The sequence below is a fragment of the Acanthochromis polyacanthus genome, chromosome 19 (assembly GCF_021347895.1).
Source record: "Acanthochromis polyacanthus isolate Apoly-LR-REF ecotype Palm Island chromosome 19, KAUST_Apoly_ChrSc, whole genome shotgun sequence".
Taxonomy (NCBI): Eukaryota; Metazoa; Chordata; class Actinopteri; family Pomacentridae; genus Acanthochromis; species Acanthochromis polyacanthus.
Window position 1 is genome coordinate 11,894,741 of NC_067131.1, and position 14,466 is coordinate 11,909,206.

Consider the following 14,466-nt stretch of genomic DNA (forward strand, 5'->3'; position numbering starts at 1 on the left):
CACCATAACCTATCATTACATATCAGTCAGCTTAGCTCGGCCCACTCTCTCCGTCTGCTTTCTTCTCCTCCCACCCCAGTACATATCCACAGTGGGATGCTGCTGCTTTCATCTGATCCACTTGCAAAAACCCACCGCTGCCTATTCCAGCCAAACCGTTCTGCACAATCTCTTCTCTGCTTATGATACATCTAATATACATACTGTGTGCCAGGCCACCGAATGGTAATATAAACAACAATTATCATTGACATCGTTTTCTGCCTCATTGCTCTGCTTATCCTCATATCAGTAACCTCATGAGCGCTCTGTATACCCACTAAGCTGGCGTACAATTAATTCTTCCAGTGCTACCTCCTCTTTATTCCATCCATCTTGCATGCATCATGCACCATCTGTATGCATAAAGTCATCTAGTATACATTGTGTATAGACGCTGCATGTATGGTAATATGTTATTCTGATGCATGTAGGAGTTCATCTGCTTCCTTCTAAGACAAGCATCTTGAGACAGGTTCAGTTGTTATCCACGCAAAATAAATAAAATTGAATAAATTGCTTTGTGAAAACATGACATAGCTTCTGCCGGAGTTCACACACAGAACAAAAACGCATATTTTTTGAGGCCACATGGATAATTTTAGCATCTGTTCTCATTACTTAGCTGCGTATTAAAACTGACTAAATAAATGTTTCATATTGCTATCTGAACTGCTGTACCTTGCTTGAAAGCTCAGAGATTTTAAAAAAAGCAGATATCCGCGGTGACGCAGTCGAGCAATATGAGAGTCGCCAGAATAAAGTTGGATGATTTCCCCGAAGTTTCTAATCCATTTGCAAACTGCCAAGAGAATTCAATTTCACTGGATTCCAATGGGCTGACAAATAACGTGAAATATTACTAAAGTGAGTGGATACACAGGAGTAACATCAGTTCTTTGTGGTCTTGAAATTCTGAACAGTTAAATATTGATATGCATAAACTGGCAGACAAGAGCAAAACTGTAAGGATGATTCCTATGAGAGTAGGTCTGACTGTCAACCCTCATCTAAGCGTAAAATTGTGAAGAGTGCCGAAAATATTCCATGTCACAAAAGTGCAAAAGTGTAGAATCGAGAGCAGCATACATGCTGCACACTCCACTGAAGGTTAGTGAGTAATGCAGCAAAGCACACATAGAAATCTGCCCTCTGCACCATATGCACAACTCCAATACAATATAAAGGATGAGCACATAAGAGGCACACACTTACCGGGTCTGTCAGCTCGAGCACATTAGCTCTGTACGTGATAGGACTACAGTCACGGGTGTTTCCCACAAGCGTACACGGTAGAAACATGGGACCCAGGTCATCCCCATCCGTAACATCCACAGTGAGGGTGGTGGTGGCTGTGCGGCGCTTGCTTGGATACGGCGCTCGATCCTAGATGGAGAGAGAACTTTTATTGTATTTTTGGCTGAGACTGCACACTCTTATTTGGATACTTGAATTGCGGCTGGAAACGAAAGTGACCACGACCTTGGAGCAGTTTCAGAAAGTCAGATGAGCATACTGTGAGGGAACTCTCAGCCTTAAAAAAAAGCTGATGGCTATTTGAATATGTACCACATTCATCTCCATTTACAGCTCATCAAGAGCAAAGAAATGATGATGAGCAAGTCCGTTAATACACTGTAATGGACTCCATTATATCTTTTAAACTGGCACGAGCAAAACTCAAGAAAAACAGACACTGAAGCGGCAGATTAAATAAATTCTAATTAAAGTATAAAGTTTGAATGACAATTTGGAAATCATAACATCACAGTGCTCCCACTCCCATCTGTCGCTGCTTGTGAGGGCCAATATAATTCAGAAAACAATAATGATTAGCAAATAATATTTATCCCCTTTCAGGTGTTCCAGGCTTACAGGGCTTTAATAGATATTAAATAGATGATAATGAACCATTTTTCTTGTATTTCAGTGAGATGTACGAGTCTCCAAAATTTCAACAGCTGTATTTTACTTGTGTAATTCAATTTAAAAATAACAAACATACTAATTATCTGATTTTAAAGACCAGATTTTCTGTGTTAGTCACAAAAACAATGTTTTATTATAATTGTTTGTATTCTCACACCTGTTGATTACATACAGATAACATCATGACAAATTAAATACTTCAGTTCTTTTTCATACTTTTTTTTTTTACATATTTTCTTTCATAATACCTTATTTTATGAGAAACATTTCTTGAACATTTCACTCTAAGCTGCTAAAAGTAACTTTTCTTGCTCTAATAGAACATGTCGTTCTAACCGAAAGCTCCTATATGGCGGTAAAATTATGGTTTGCTTTCGTTTTCCTTGTGCGCTTACATGGAATACCCTCAGGTATAAGCATATATTTCAAAAGTAAAACTATCGCTTTCTCTCAAGGTTAATTAACCAGCAATGTTTGAAATTATTTTTCCATCCGGATGGGTGGGAGAGTCTTTGAGGATTCTGAAAATATTGTCTGAACAGCGGAATCCTTTAATGACCTTCTGACATCGCCAGTTAATTATCTTGAAACTGAAGCCAGTTTTGCTTTGACCCCAAACCACACACAGTGCAAGGTTTGACTCTCTTCTTTACACCACTCTGCCCTCATTTTCCAAACTGTCAGTTTCAAAAATCTATGTTAGCTTGAACTGTAAACTGCGTTTATTCAAGGGGTTATTGGTTAATTTCATTTGCAGTACTCTTACATGTATTGGTGGCACACAAAAGTCTCCATAATAGTAACACAATGAAATCAAAATATTTGTAGCACGCAGATATCAGTTAAAAACTACATGAATAACGGCTTTTTCGAACAAATATGTACATGCAGCTCTTGTTTTCTCTGAATAAGCGAGCACTTGTAAATGCGCATTATGTAGCAATTTAAGGCCTGAGAAAAAAAACACTAAACCAAAATTTATGACCTTGTTACATACAAAATGGATAGCCTCACACACTATTAAGTTTTTACTCAGAAGAAGACCTTCAACAGACCTGAAGCACTAATAGCCGGGCTTCAGCGAGGCCCTTATAAAATATCAATATAACTAGCTCATAAGAAGCACGGAGTTCTGTTTAGAAACTGCAAGTAAAGCTTCTCCCAAACTTTTGTTTCTCCTTAGGCCAAGCGCCATCATCTTATTTTGTGTGTGCACACATTTTTAAATCCAGTGCTGTTGTCCACTTGTTGATCTGCTCGTGGTGAAGTATCCGGCGTCCAATTACAAAGGGAGCTGCTCAGCAAATTCACAGGAAACAGTTAACACTCCTATTCATCTGAAAGGTCGATGTAACTGCTGTGTTTTCAGTTTTGTTTTTTGTTTTTTTTTCCATTTAAAGATAATGAAGATATACAACAACCACTTTTCATTTTGTAAAGTTCTCCAAACAAAATAGCCAAATCAGGGAAACTACAGGAATCTCAAACTCTCTACAGCTGAATAATCAATGGAACCATCACATATCCACCCTTTACTTGCTTTACTTCAGAGGGAGAAAGCCCTCTGCAGATAATATCTGCTATTTCACGTTTGTGCAAGTCGTCTAGATGTGTGTGTCTCTGCATATCAGGTAGTGCTTGTTCCTCTTCAGATAAAATGAACTTTCTGCCACTCTTTCAAAGGTTCCACAAACTTTAAGAATAAAACCTTGAGTACGTCTTCCTGAAGTGTCTGATTTACTATTATTTAACTACACCTAAGAAACGCTCATATGGTGATATGACATCACTGCATTACAGTATGCTCACCTGACAGTGAAATCTCTTTAAAACATGCTACGTCACACGTCTTATTGCAGGATGTTTTTGCAGGGCATCTTTCATAACCATGCAGGAAAGCAGTTAATCCCAAGCAGCAACTAAAACCAGAAATAATCTAATTATATATCCCATGTGCTGCAGTATAATTGGGGATATGTTAACTAGAAAGCCACAGTCTTCACAGTAAAGAAAGGCCCCTCATTCAAACTAAGCCCAAACTGCAAGCTGTAGATTATTTCATCACCACATTTGTTGTTTGTCACAGGAAGAAAATAAAAAAGTTCAGCACTTTTTGATTTGACTCCAGCTTGACATTCGGGGACTTATTTTTTATTGCTGAGGATTTCACATCTGTCCAATGTAAATCTACAACCAAACTTTGTTAGCCTAGCTTAGCATAAACATCTGAATAGATTCTGTCAATTAGTGAGAATTAGAAGTACTGATAAATAGATTTTGCTAGCTTTAAACAGAACTAGCAACACTTCACTTGCAGGCTAAATCAGGTTCTCTTGCTGCTGGTTCTAGCTTTGTATTTATCATAAAGAGATAAGAGTGTCATTGAGATTCTCATCCATATCTCATAAAGAACGCTAACAGCATATTTCCCAAAACACCGAGGCATTTATTTCTCTTCTAATCATTAGCATTTGCATTTAAAGCTGTGAAACATAAGCCATATGATGAAATACCTAATAGTAAAAAATTAAACAGATTTTGTAATTTAGATAAATTATTTAAGGACACAAGTTTACGTAGCTCAAAACTATCTCCGTTTTCATTTATTTGCCTCCTGTAACAGTGAAGCTAAAAGGTCAGCCATATACATTTCAGTGTTTTGTTTTGTTTTTTCACTGGTTGCACACGGTCTGCGAGCCGAACTCCTCGGTAACAATAAATATTCAGCAAATTCCCAGCCACTCAAACACTCTTAATATTGCATTCAGATGAACAGTGAATATGTCAGCCTTTCAAGCAGCCAGAAACACATTAATCTTTCAGTGTACTGTTGACTTTTAATAATGCTTTTAGGGTAAATGGGCCTTGAGACATATGAATATTTGTCAGAATCCTTTGTTGAGAACTAAAGCTTTTGTAAGCAAGGTTTTTCCTGTCAAAACAAAAAAGCCTTAATGGCGCAACTGGCAACGCAAACAATTTTCTGTCATGCCTCAGTTTCAGATCCTTCAAACTTTACCAGCCATGAGTGTGCCTCCCCTTTTGAGTGAATCAACCATATTATAAACCACTTTTATAAATAAAAAATACAGAGTGCTGGGAAAGAGAAGGAAAACAATTAAATTAAAAACAAAAAAAACCATTAGTGATAATTAAGGATGCTCTTACAGATCCCTTAAGGCTGACCCAACACGGCAGAAATAGTCAGAAAGGCTGAGGCACATTAAAGTCACCACGATGATAAAAATCTACATAAAAGTAACAACACTCTGGGCTGCAGACTATATTCCCACTCAGTCAGAAAAGGGTTTATTTTCTGCAGTCATCCTTTATAACAGGTCTGAGAAGAAAAGCCTCCCTTTCCCTAAATTGCTGCACAGAGAGGTGCATGAATACAAAAGCAGGAACATAAAAACAAGCCACTCACATTTGCTTGTATGATGACCAGATATCGTGTTATGTCCTCGTAGTTGAGTCTCTCTCTGAGAACCACGGAGCCAAATAATGTCAGCGGGATGTCAAAGGTTCTGTTGGCTGTCTGAAACACATACAGACACATTACAAACACCATCAGAAGCCTCCAGAGCAAACAGTTTGCTTGTCACATTTTTAGAGTTCTAGATGTGCACTAAGTATAGAAATTACAGCTGCATCACTGTAGAAGTGACTGTAAGTGTATCAAATTACAGTAAATAGGCTATTTCTTTATCGAAAGAATAATGGTCTGATTAGCAGGGTGATACTAGAACAAAAGAAATGTAGTACAAAGAAATACAGACAAACTGTAGAATGGAGTCCAGTAAAACAAACAGAAGTGAGTGAGAGCTGAGATTCAAACTAACAGACTACTATGTGCTCTCACAATTACTCAAGGTCTTCTCGTGTCATTAAAACTTCTTGGGAACACAGAGAATGATAGATTAGAGAAAGTGTCTTGAATCTGATTTTGTGAAGAAAGTAAATTATGCAAATGTTGCTAATAATGAACGAATCCTTGAAGAATGAAGACCTAGTCCGTCTGTTTCCTGAGGTCAGTTGTAACTTATGCAAAGAGTCCAAACCTTCACATGTTTTCGCAATATTTTTGTGGAGAAACCGAAGCTCTGGAATGATGTGATATGAGGTCGGTAATTGCAATTAGAGTCAAAATCCTAATCAAAAGTAGCCTATTTTTTACTACTACTAATAGAATATTGAGCCCAAATGCTGCTATGATCTCAATTTTAAGCAATAAATATGGAAATAGAAGTACTTCTGTGTGAATTGTGTTTGATTTTTGCTCAATTCTTGCTCTTTTTTTCTGAAATTAAATTCTGGTTAACTGTCATAGGACTGAGGTTAAACCACTAGCCTATAATGAGCTCATAATCTGGCTAGGTTAGTTTGACAGAGATGAACAGGGAGATGGATAACCTACCGGGTCTTTAGGGTTGTACTGGATGGTGTACTCTATCTGTCCGTTGGGTCCGTCATCAATGTCTGCTGCCCCATTGTTCCCGGAGAAGCCAGAGAAGATGGTAGTTCCGACCGGTGTCAGCTGAAAAACACAACAGAGAACTTCTCCAGCATCTTTGTCTGCAATCTCTCAGCACATGATGTCAAACACTCTCAAACTCACTGTACCACTGACATTAAACAGCTTCTATCCTGTACTCCGAGCCTCGTCTTCCTGACAGCGCCATGCAAACATCTGCTGTGTGCAGAGATGAGGGCAGGACGCATTAAAAAGTGAACACGCATCTGGCTATAAGGGATCTCGATACCCCACTGTCTCCACAAAACAAACAGAAAATGACTTGCAGTTTTAGCTTTATTGTTCTCAGACGGGGCTTGAGGAGGAAGATGAGCTGGCAGCTGGTTGTGTGCCTTCAGTTACACTGGAAATAAATGAAACGCAGGCAGCGCAGTTTAACACAGTGTTCTGTCTGTCTGGAGTCCGCGCCTCAGTCTTTCTCACTAGTGGGAATATTTGCTGCAATTCATCGTTCCAGCTCAAGAAACAGTCGAAAATCGGGTGGTCCAAATGCTCACAGTTATGAAATAATGAGTCAGTGTCAAAGCGCATTACAGCACTGACCAAAAGAGCTGTAGGCAGAATTCCGTGCTTTTCACACCTACTCCTTTCACAGTATATAGTTAAGAAAATAAATGAGCAAACTACAAATAATTCAATCTAATATGCTGCAATGTGTTGCTGAACCTCCTCTTTCTTTGTTACTTTGACATTAATGTTAGTTTGCCTTTGAAATACATGAATACATTTTAAAAAATTGGCTTCGGTATGTATATTTCGAGTGATAAAGTCATTTCAAAAGCAGCGGACTTTGCAGCCAACTTTTGCAACCAGCATGTGAGCAGTTTGCCAGCTACGCAAGCAGCTTTCAAATTAATATTATTCTTTTTCACAATGCCCATGCGAATTATTGCTCACCAATGTTGTTATTCAGCTCAAACTAATCTAACGTATGGGCTACAGGAAGAGTGTTTTCATTAAATCTGAAATTTTTACTTGTCAGCATCACTCTTGTAATCGCTAAGTTGTTGCTAAACAACGTACAGTAGCATAAAGAAATGGCCAAATGATATGGGTTTTCCAATTACTTAGAGAGCCGGTCGGCCAATGGCCAATGTATGATGCTGATATCAGTTTATTACAGTGTAGCAACACATGAACCAATCCCCAGTAAAGCCAATCAGGAAGAGATATGTGAATGTTTAAGTGATCTGAGGTTCAAAGTTACACGTGCCATCCTTCAACCATCCCAGACGACAAATCTCACAGCCCTGACGAGTAGAGGTGAAACTGGGGATGCCCATGCAATATTTTTTTGAACCCTGTAACCTATTGTAGCTGGTTGACAGCTTGTACATGACAATTCCCAACTAATGTAATGTTTTGTACCAAAAAACCACAACTAATCTAATTATACAGAAAGCAAATGTGATTAAGAGCGGACAAATAAGTGTATTGAACTTCGAATGCTCGGACTCCATCTGTCAGTGTTTTGTTTCTCAGGTAACAGCCTGTTTCCTGCTGCTTTAACAGGACCACAGTGACAAGGCTGCTTCTGCTGCAGACGCTTCATTTTAGTTTACTGGCCTCCTGAAGTTATTGGTGATCAATGCAATTATATGAAAATGGCATTTAATCTGTCCTGTCACAAGGAACACTCATAAAAACAATCTATCTATTTGCACAGTTGCTAAGCTAACCAGTGTTCTATTAGCTGCAGACAGTATTCAGACATGGACTGTGGTTATATCCTATGTTGATTTTAGGTTAAATCTATGATCTAATGTTATTTCTATGGAATGATCTGCCTGAGGACATCAGATCAGCCAAGTCAGTGATGTCTTTTAAATCCCTTCTTTAAACATATTTAAAGAGAGTTTTAATTTTCTTAAACTGTCCTTTATTTTATTCATTTAATCTTTTTACCATCCTACCCTGGAAATGTATTTGATAGGTTTTTTATTTGTTATATCTTTTTATCTTTCATATCCTGCACTGCTTTTTTTATGCAAATCTGTTTTTTTCTGCCTTTTAAACTTAATGACTCATTTGCTGCCAGTGTGAAGCACTTTGTTCAACATCTGTTTTGAAAAGTGCTATATAAATAACATTTATTGTTATTACTAATGTTATTGTTTCCCAACGTTTTAATTTCAAAGCTAGTAGAAAACACATTAAAAAATCTCAACCAATGTAACCTTGTATGCAGTCCATATATGTATATATATATATAGTATGCACAATATAGGATACCTACTGTCCGTGACATGTAAATAAACTGAAGATTAAATACTGGCCTCTAGGATAATGTGGTTTATGAACCAGGGGAAACATTTTTCAATCCATTTTTTATTTCATTTCCCTCTCCCTGCACTTGCAGAGCAAGATGACTCTCTTTTTAGTCGGGAAAAGCGAAGACAGATCTTCAGAAAGATATTCAGTTTGATTCAAATTTTGTGAGAGAAATTCTTAACATGAGAGCTGAACACTTGCCACAGCACATGAAAGGCGAGAAGTTTGCCAACAATAAATTGCCGTGCTATATTTTTCCAGCCATGCGCCTAGGGATCTGTGATTAGGTGTCAAAACAGAAGTCTAATCTCCAGACAGCACGAGAAACATTTGAGATTAAGTTTAATTTAGCTGCCGCACCAATGATTTGTTACATCATTTCCCTCAACAGGGTTATCTCTGCCTCCCACAGATCTAACAATGGTCTTCAGAACGTCTCATGCTGTCAATTTGCCCACTTTCGGATACAGCTCTAATGAAACCGCTCCAGACTTGGGCACCGGCACCAACTCATGAAATCAGCCACAGGGATCACCTTGTGCTGAAAAACTTTCACAGTGAGCTCATAAATTGTGTCCGAGACATTCTTATAAATAACCATTGTGTCTTTGTGTGCGCGTTCTGTCTGCTTCAGTTTCTTGAAGTCAATATGTTTCAGTAACAGACAACTAAGAGCAGGTTCCATTATACCAGCTTTTAGTGCAGATGCAGCTGAATGAACTCTTCTCTATACTAAATGTATTGCATTAGAGTGTTTGGAGTTCTGGGGGCAATAGAAGTGAATTACACAATAGCTGTCTGCCTAATGAGCAGATTTGCACTAAAACCTGAATAAATCTGGTCCCGCTTTTGAGTTATTGCCTGCATATGAATAAATGTCTCCATTTTCTAAAAAAAAAATATATATATCACCACCAAACTGACTGAGTTTACCTTGGCCTGGCACAGGAGTCATATTTTTTACGATGCATCTCCTAAATGGTACGGTGGTCACTGTTATTGAATGGAGTAAATTATTTTAGTGGGAGTAATGAGAAACTGGAGAGGTGTGAGAGGTGGCAGGGTTGGACGGGGAGGAGGGGGAGGAAAAGGCAACCAGAAATATATGGAGTGTGGCAGAGGAAAGGTGGAGAGGCTGAGAAAAGGTGACATAATGAAGAGCTGGGAGTGGTGTGGGGGCACAAGTGTGTCGGTGTGAGGGAGGAACAGGAGTGCTGCAAAAACACAAGAAAGGCCAAGAGAGAGAAAGAAAGAGGTTGAGAAGACAGATTGAGTTGGACAGACTGTGGAAGACTGTATAATGAGATATTCTGCTGGGTCCGCCTAGGTCCGTGCTGGCAGCAAGCTACATGTATCCTTGTCCAGTTTAAGTTTGAACTTTCTCTAGTTAAATTCTGCTTCCCCCGACTCTGGAGGACAAACTAACTGCGGGATTGGCATCTTAAAGATTATTCCGGAAGCCTCAGAATAACAGATTCAAATCCTTGCTGTGGCTGCCCCAAAACCTCTGCTTTTTCCACCTCTAGTAACTCTAGTCTGACACCAAAAGCCCACACACAAGACTAGCGGAGGTTTGTATTTTAAATGCATTGCAGCATGCACCTATGACAGGCTACATTTTCTTTAACGTTGACACATGACCCACAGGAACTCTTGGCACAGTACAATTGATCTACTGCACTCGTGCTGGACTGAACTGTAACTCTCTATGGCCTCCAGGCGCCCACCAGAGTCCAGTACCTGCCGTCATAATAGACAGCAGCACTGCAGGAGAAGGCCAATAAATGGCGTTTGATCTCAGAGAAAGACAGTAAGGTAAGTCTGCCTAGCTGAGTTTTATGGAATATTTCTGACTTTACTTTATAGTCAGGGGTTACGCATGTCTCTGTGCATGGCACTGTGTGCATATGTGAGTGTTTTACCTCACTGATGGAGACATAGTATCTCGGCTGCTGGAAACGCGGCGCATTGTCATTGCGATCTCGAACAACAATGCGCACCTCGTGCAAAATCACATGGCCTATCAGCTCGTTGGTGCACTGAACCTGGACCACAATGGACTGAATATACGATGGAGGCTGGGAAAGAGATACAGAGGAATAGACAGACTGTTAGAATGAGAAATGGTACAATTGTACAGAAGCAAATGAATCATTAACCGTAAAAGAAAAATTAAAAACTGCTGCAGAGAACACTACCAAAAGACTTAACTTCTTGTGCCAAATCAGACTTTCAAAAAGCGGCTATGGATTACTTTACAAAACAAAACAGCAGGACTGCTGGATGGAGCTAAAACTTTCTGGGTTTCACGCAACAGCAAACACTGGTAAATGCGAGAAAACCATGAAACTGTAATTATATTGTGTTTATTCTTTGTTGTCGAGTGGAAAAAGAAAGAAAAATTGAACCAAAAACAACATCTGCTGAAAACATAATGTTGAATCAGTGCACTCTTAATTGGAAAGAGGGTGCTACTACCTGTTCCAGGAAAGTGCAAAGTCGTACGACACTTCTGTCAATGTCAAAAAAAAGCATCTTATGAACACAAACAAGTGGTGAAATTAAATAGTCCAGTTGCCTTACATCTCTATCCAGAACCCGTCCAGTGCTGTTTAGGTAAAGGGCTTGTTTGGAAGAGTCAAGGATCACCCAGTAGTCGTGGTTGTCCCTTAGAGAGAGAGAGATGGTACGGTTCGGGCCCTCGGCCACTCCATTTATCTGCATGTTCTCTACCAACAATGTTCCTGGAAGAAAACAGCAAAAAAAAAAAAAAAAAAAGTGTAATAACTGAACGGGCAGAGGGACAGGCACAGAGTTCCTGGAAGTAGAGTATGATTCAATTAACTTTTGTGGCTAAATTGAAGCAGACAGAAAAATGGTTTGGTCCTAGACCTACACTTATTAGTAAAAGAAAAGGAAACAGGGACATTTCAAGCAGAGCCCTCCGTTCGTCTTCATGTTCTCCATTAATTATACACCTGCAATCTATATGTAGGTTATGCCCAAGTCAAGGGCAAAAAGGCAAGGAGAGTAAAAAGCACATGGAAATCAGTAAGATTTAATGACGTGAAGCAGAGTGGATACTGGGGTAACTCGGTTTGCTTTCGCTACACCAGTACCTGGAACGCTGAAGACCAACTACAACACAAGATAAATGAAAAAAAAACATTAAGAAAAAGAGAGAAACAGTCTGCTAGAAAACAACACACTTTCTAATGACGCTGGTGCTTTCATCTGCATGGATTTAATAAAACACCCTCGGAATAAATGAAAAATAAACATTTTAATAAGACAGATGGGGCAGATGGAATAAAACTTGATTCATTTAAGACAGTCAACTGTGGGCGGTGAAGCGATTTGGGAAAGAGTGGAGTATTTCAAGACAAAGGCAGAGTCAGAGAAATACAAACTGAGGAAACAAGACAGCTTGAACAGTAGCAGTGAGGTGAATGATTTTAGGCACATTGTCTCTCATTTAGCACAAATCCGAGAAAACATATAGAAGAGATGAAAGCAGATCATCACAGAAATGTCCTGACTTAATTACTAATTGGACATTGTTAGTAAAAAAACCACACAGGCTGTTAATCTTTACACAGTTTTCAAATTGTTTGCATTAGTAGCTGCATAATTAAAACTCCATCACAGGTCCATAATGTGGTTAAACATAGTTTGGGATTTCAACTACATATTTAGAGTTAGTCTTAATGTATTTTTAGATGTACTTGTTCAAGCTTTCAAGCTCACTGGTGCGAAAATAATCAGCCATCACACATCAAGGGTCGTTTTTCAAGTTTGTTTGGCACTATTATAACTGGATAGGAAGGGATGTAGAAGGAAAAGGTCTGTAGAAAAGCAAAAAGTTTAACTACTTGACTCAGTACAGCTCCAAATCACAAGAGGCCCATTACCAGGCCCTACACAATGCATTATTAATCAAAAACACTATTGTGTCCCATCCTTGAGCACATTATTGAACACTGCAGGCACAGTTTTCTTTGTGTGTATACATGTGTAGCCTGAATAGATTAGTGAATAAAGACCAACGGATATCTGACCTTTAGCACACAATAACACATAAAATCAGAACACCTGCATAGCAATATTTGACACAAAATTATAAATCTGCGAGTCTGCGTGAGTTTGTGTGTGTGTAAGAGAAAAAGAAACGGACACAACGTTTGAAAACTTAGAAATGTGAGATAAAGACAGACCAGATGGGGAGAAAAGTGGAGAAGCAGGGAGGATTGTGTTGGTTTGCTCATGGGTGTGTGTACATCTAGAAAACTTCATATTTACCGTCCACGTGCACGCCAGCATCTGAGCACGTCCAACAATGTAAACACACGCGCACTGAACGGTCTCATATCTGATCTGCCAGACATAAAATTGGGTCATGGCCTTCTGTGCTGCCATGGAAACCATGTCAAATGCTTTGCTGTGATTTGCTGATTCCGAATAAACGAGGAAATTCAATGAAATTGGTTTCTTTATATGGGAAATGGGATAGAAAATGGAATTCATTAGGGGAGTTTCATTCCTTACCATCTCATGGCTATCTCTCTTCTGATTATTATTTTTTTGCTTCTGTCTTGCAAAATGAACGAAAAAAACACAAGCACGGGCAAAGAAGAAAGAGAAAGATAGTGCCTACAAAGTGGCTGTGTCTAATTTAATACGGCAGACCATCTAATATAAATGGGCTCTTTTCACTGTGACCTCACTTTCTAGGATGTGTGACTGAATACTGCACTCAGCAGCACCTGATTAAATTGACCCATGTGTTAAAGCATACAGGCAGAACCACGTGAAGCTGTGAGTGCGTCGCAGCACAGAGAGCCGAGCGAAGGAATTGTCCAAGAAAAAGAGGCACAAAGGGCAATTAGAGAACTAAGGGGGGGAGAGAGCAGAAGAAAAGGAGAGGCAAGAAAAGATTGGGTTGAATGAGAGGGTGATAGAAATAAAGAATAAAGGGAGTATTAGGAGAAAATGGAGAGAAAATGAGCATTGTGGCAGTGCATTAATAGAATTTTTACAGGACATTAGCTTAACTGAATGCGGCTACACTGCTGGAGTGCCATCCAGGTGCAAGGCCTGGGGGGAAAAGCAATCATCACATCTGCCTCCTCCTTCGGCTCTTGGTGGGGGAGGAAAGAGGGATTCAAGGTAAACAGCAGTGGATGGATGGGACAGCAGAAGAAATGAATGTAAGCCGAGATTCGCTCTGTTTATCTCCCATTTAACATGAGATACTCTGATGACAGGCAAACAGAGAATATGCAGAATATGCAAGAGCTTCAAAATTGGTTCTACTCTTCTGTGTTGACTTGCTTACTGCAGTGTACGGGCCTGGTTCCAGAACAAAATACTTAGAGCACATCTGAACAGAATGCACACTATTAAGGACACTTTTAAATGATTGTTGTGACCGATTATGTCCCAGTTCATGTACGTCTACAGTTTCTTTTATCTGAATCAAACATAACATGCTAATGCACACATTTTTACCTCCATCAATAGCAAAGATGTGTTTTTTTGAAACTTTAACATTTGTCGTTACCAAATAAACAAATTTAAGAAGTGTTTAGTTTATATTGTAGTCATGAATGGCATTTATTTGATGAGAGGCAATACTATTGTGCTGTTTGTTTCCAACGTGTTTATGATTTGATACGTAAAATATACTCGTTCAG

At 39.1% G+C, this 14,466-nt stretch overlaps 1 protein-coding gene across 1 annotated transcript in view; it reads right to left on the reverse strand.

The window, feature by feature from the left end:
• The window catches only part of LOC110958640 (protocadherin-15-like), a 209,603-nt gene that overhangs the window by 137,785 nt on the left and 57,352 nt on the right, over positions 1-14,466 (reverse strand). Inside the window, exons 5-9 of the mRNA XM_022205268.2 lie at positions 11,357-11,517; positions 10,696-10,851; positions 6,386-6,505; positions 5,396-5,506; positions 1,255-1,425 (exon numbers count right to left, since the gene is read on the reverse strand). Of these exons, the coding sequence (XP_022060960.1) occupies positions 1,255-1,425; positions 5,396-5,506; positions 6,386-6,505; positions 10,696-10,851; positions 11,357-11,517 (719 nt within the window). The remainder of the gene's footprint in view (positions 1-1,254; positions 1,426-5,395; positions 5,507-6,385; positions 6,506-10,695; positions 10,852-11,356; positions 11,518-14,466) is intronic.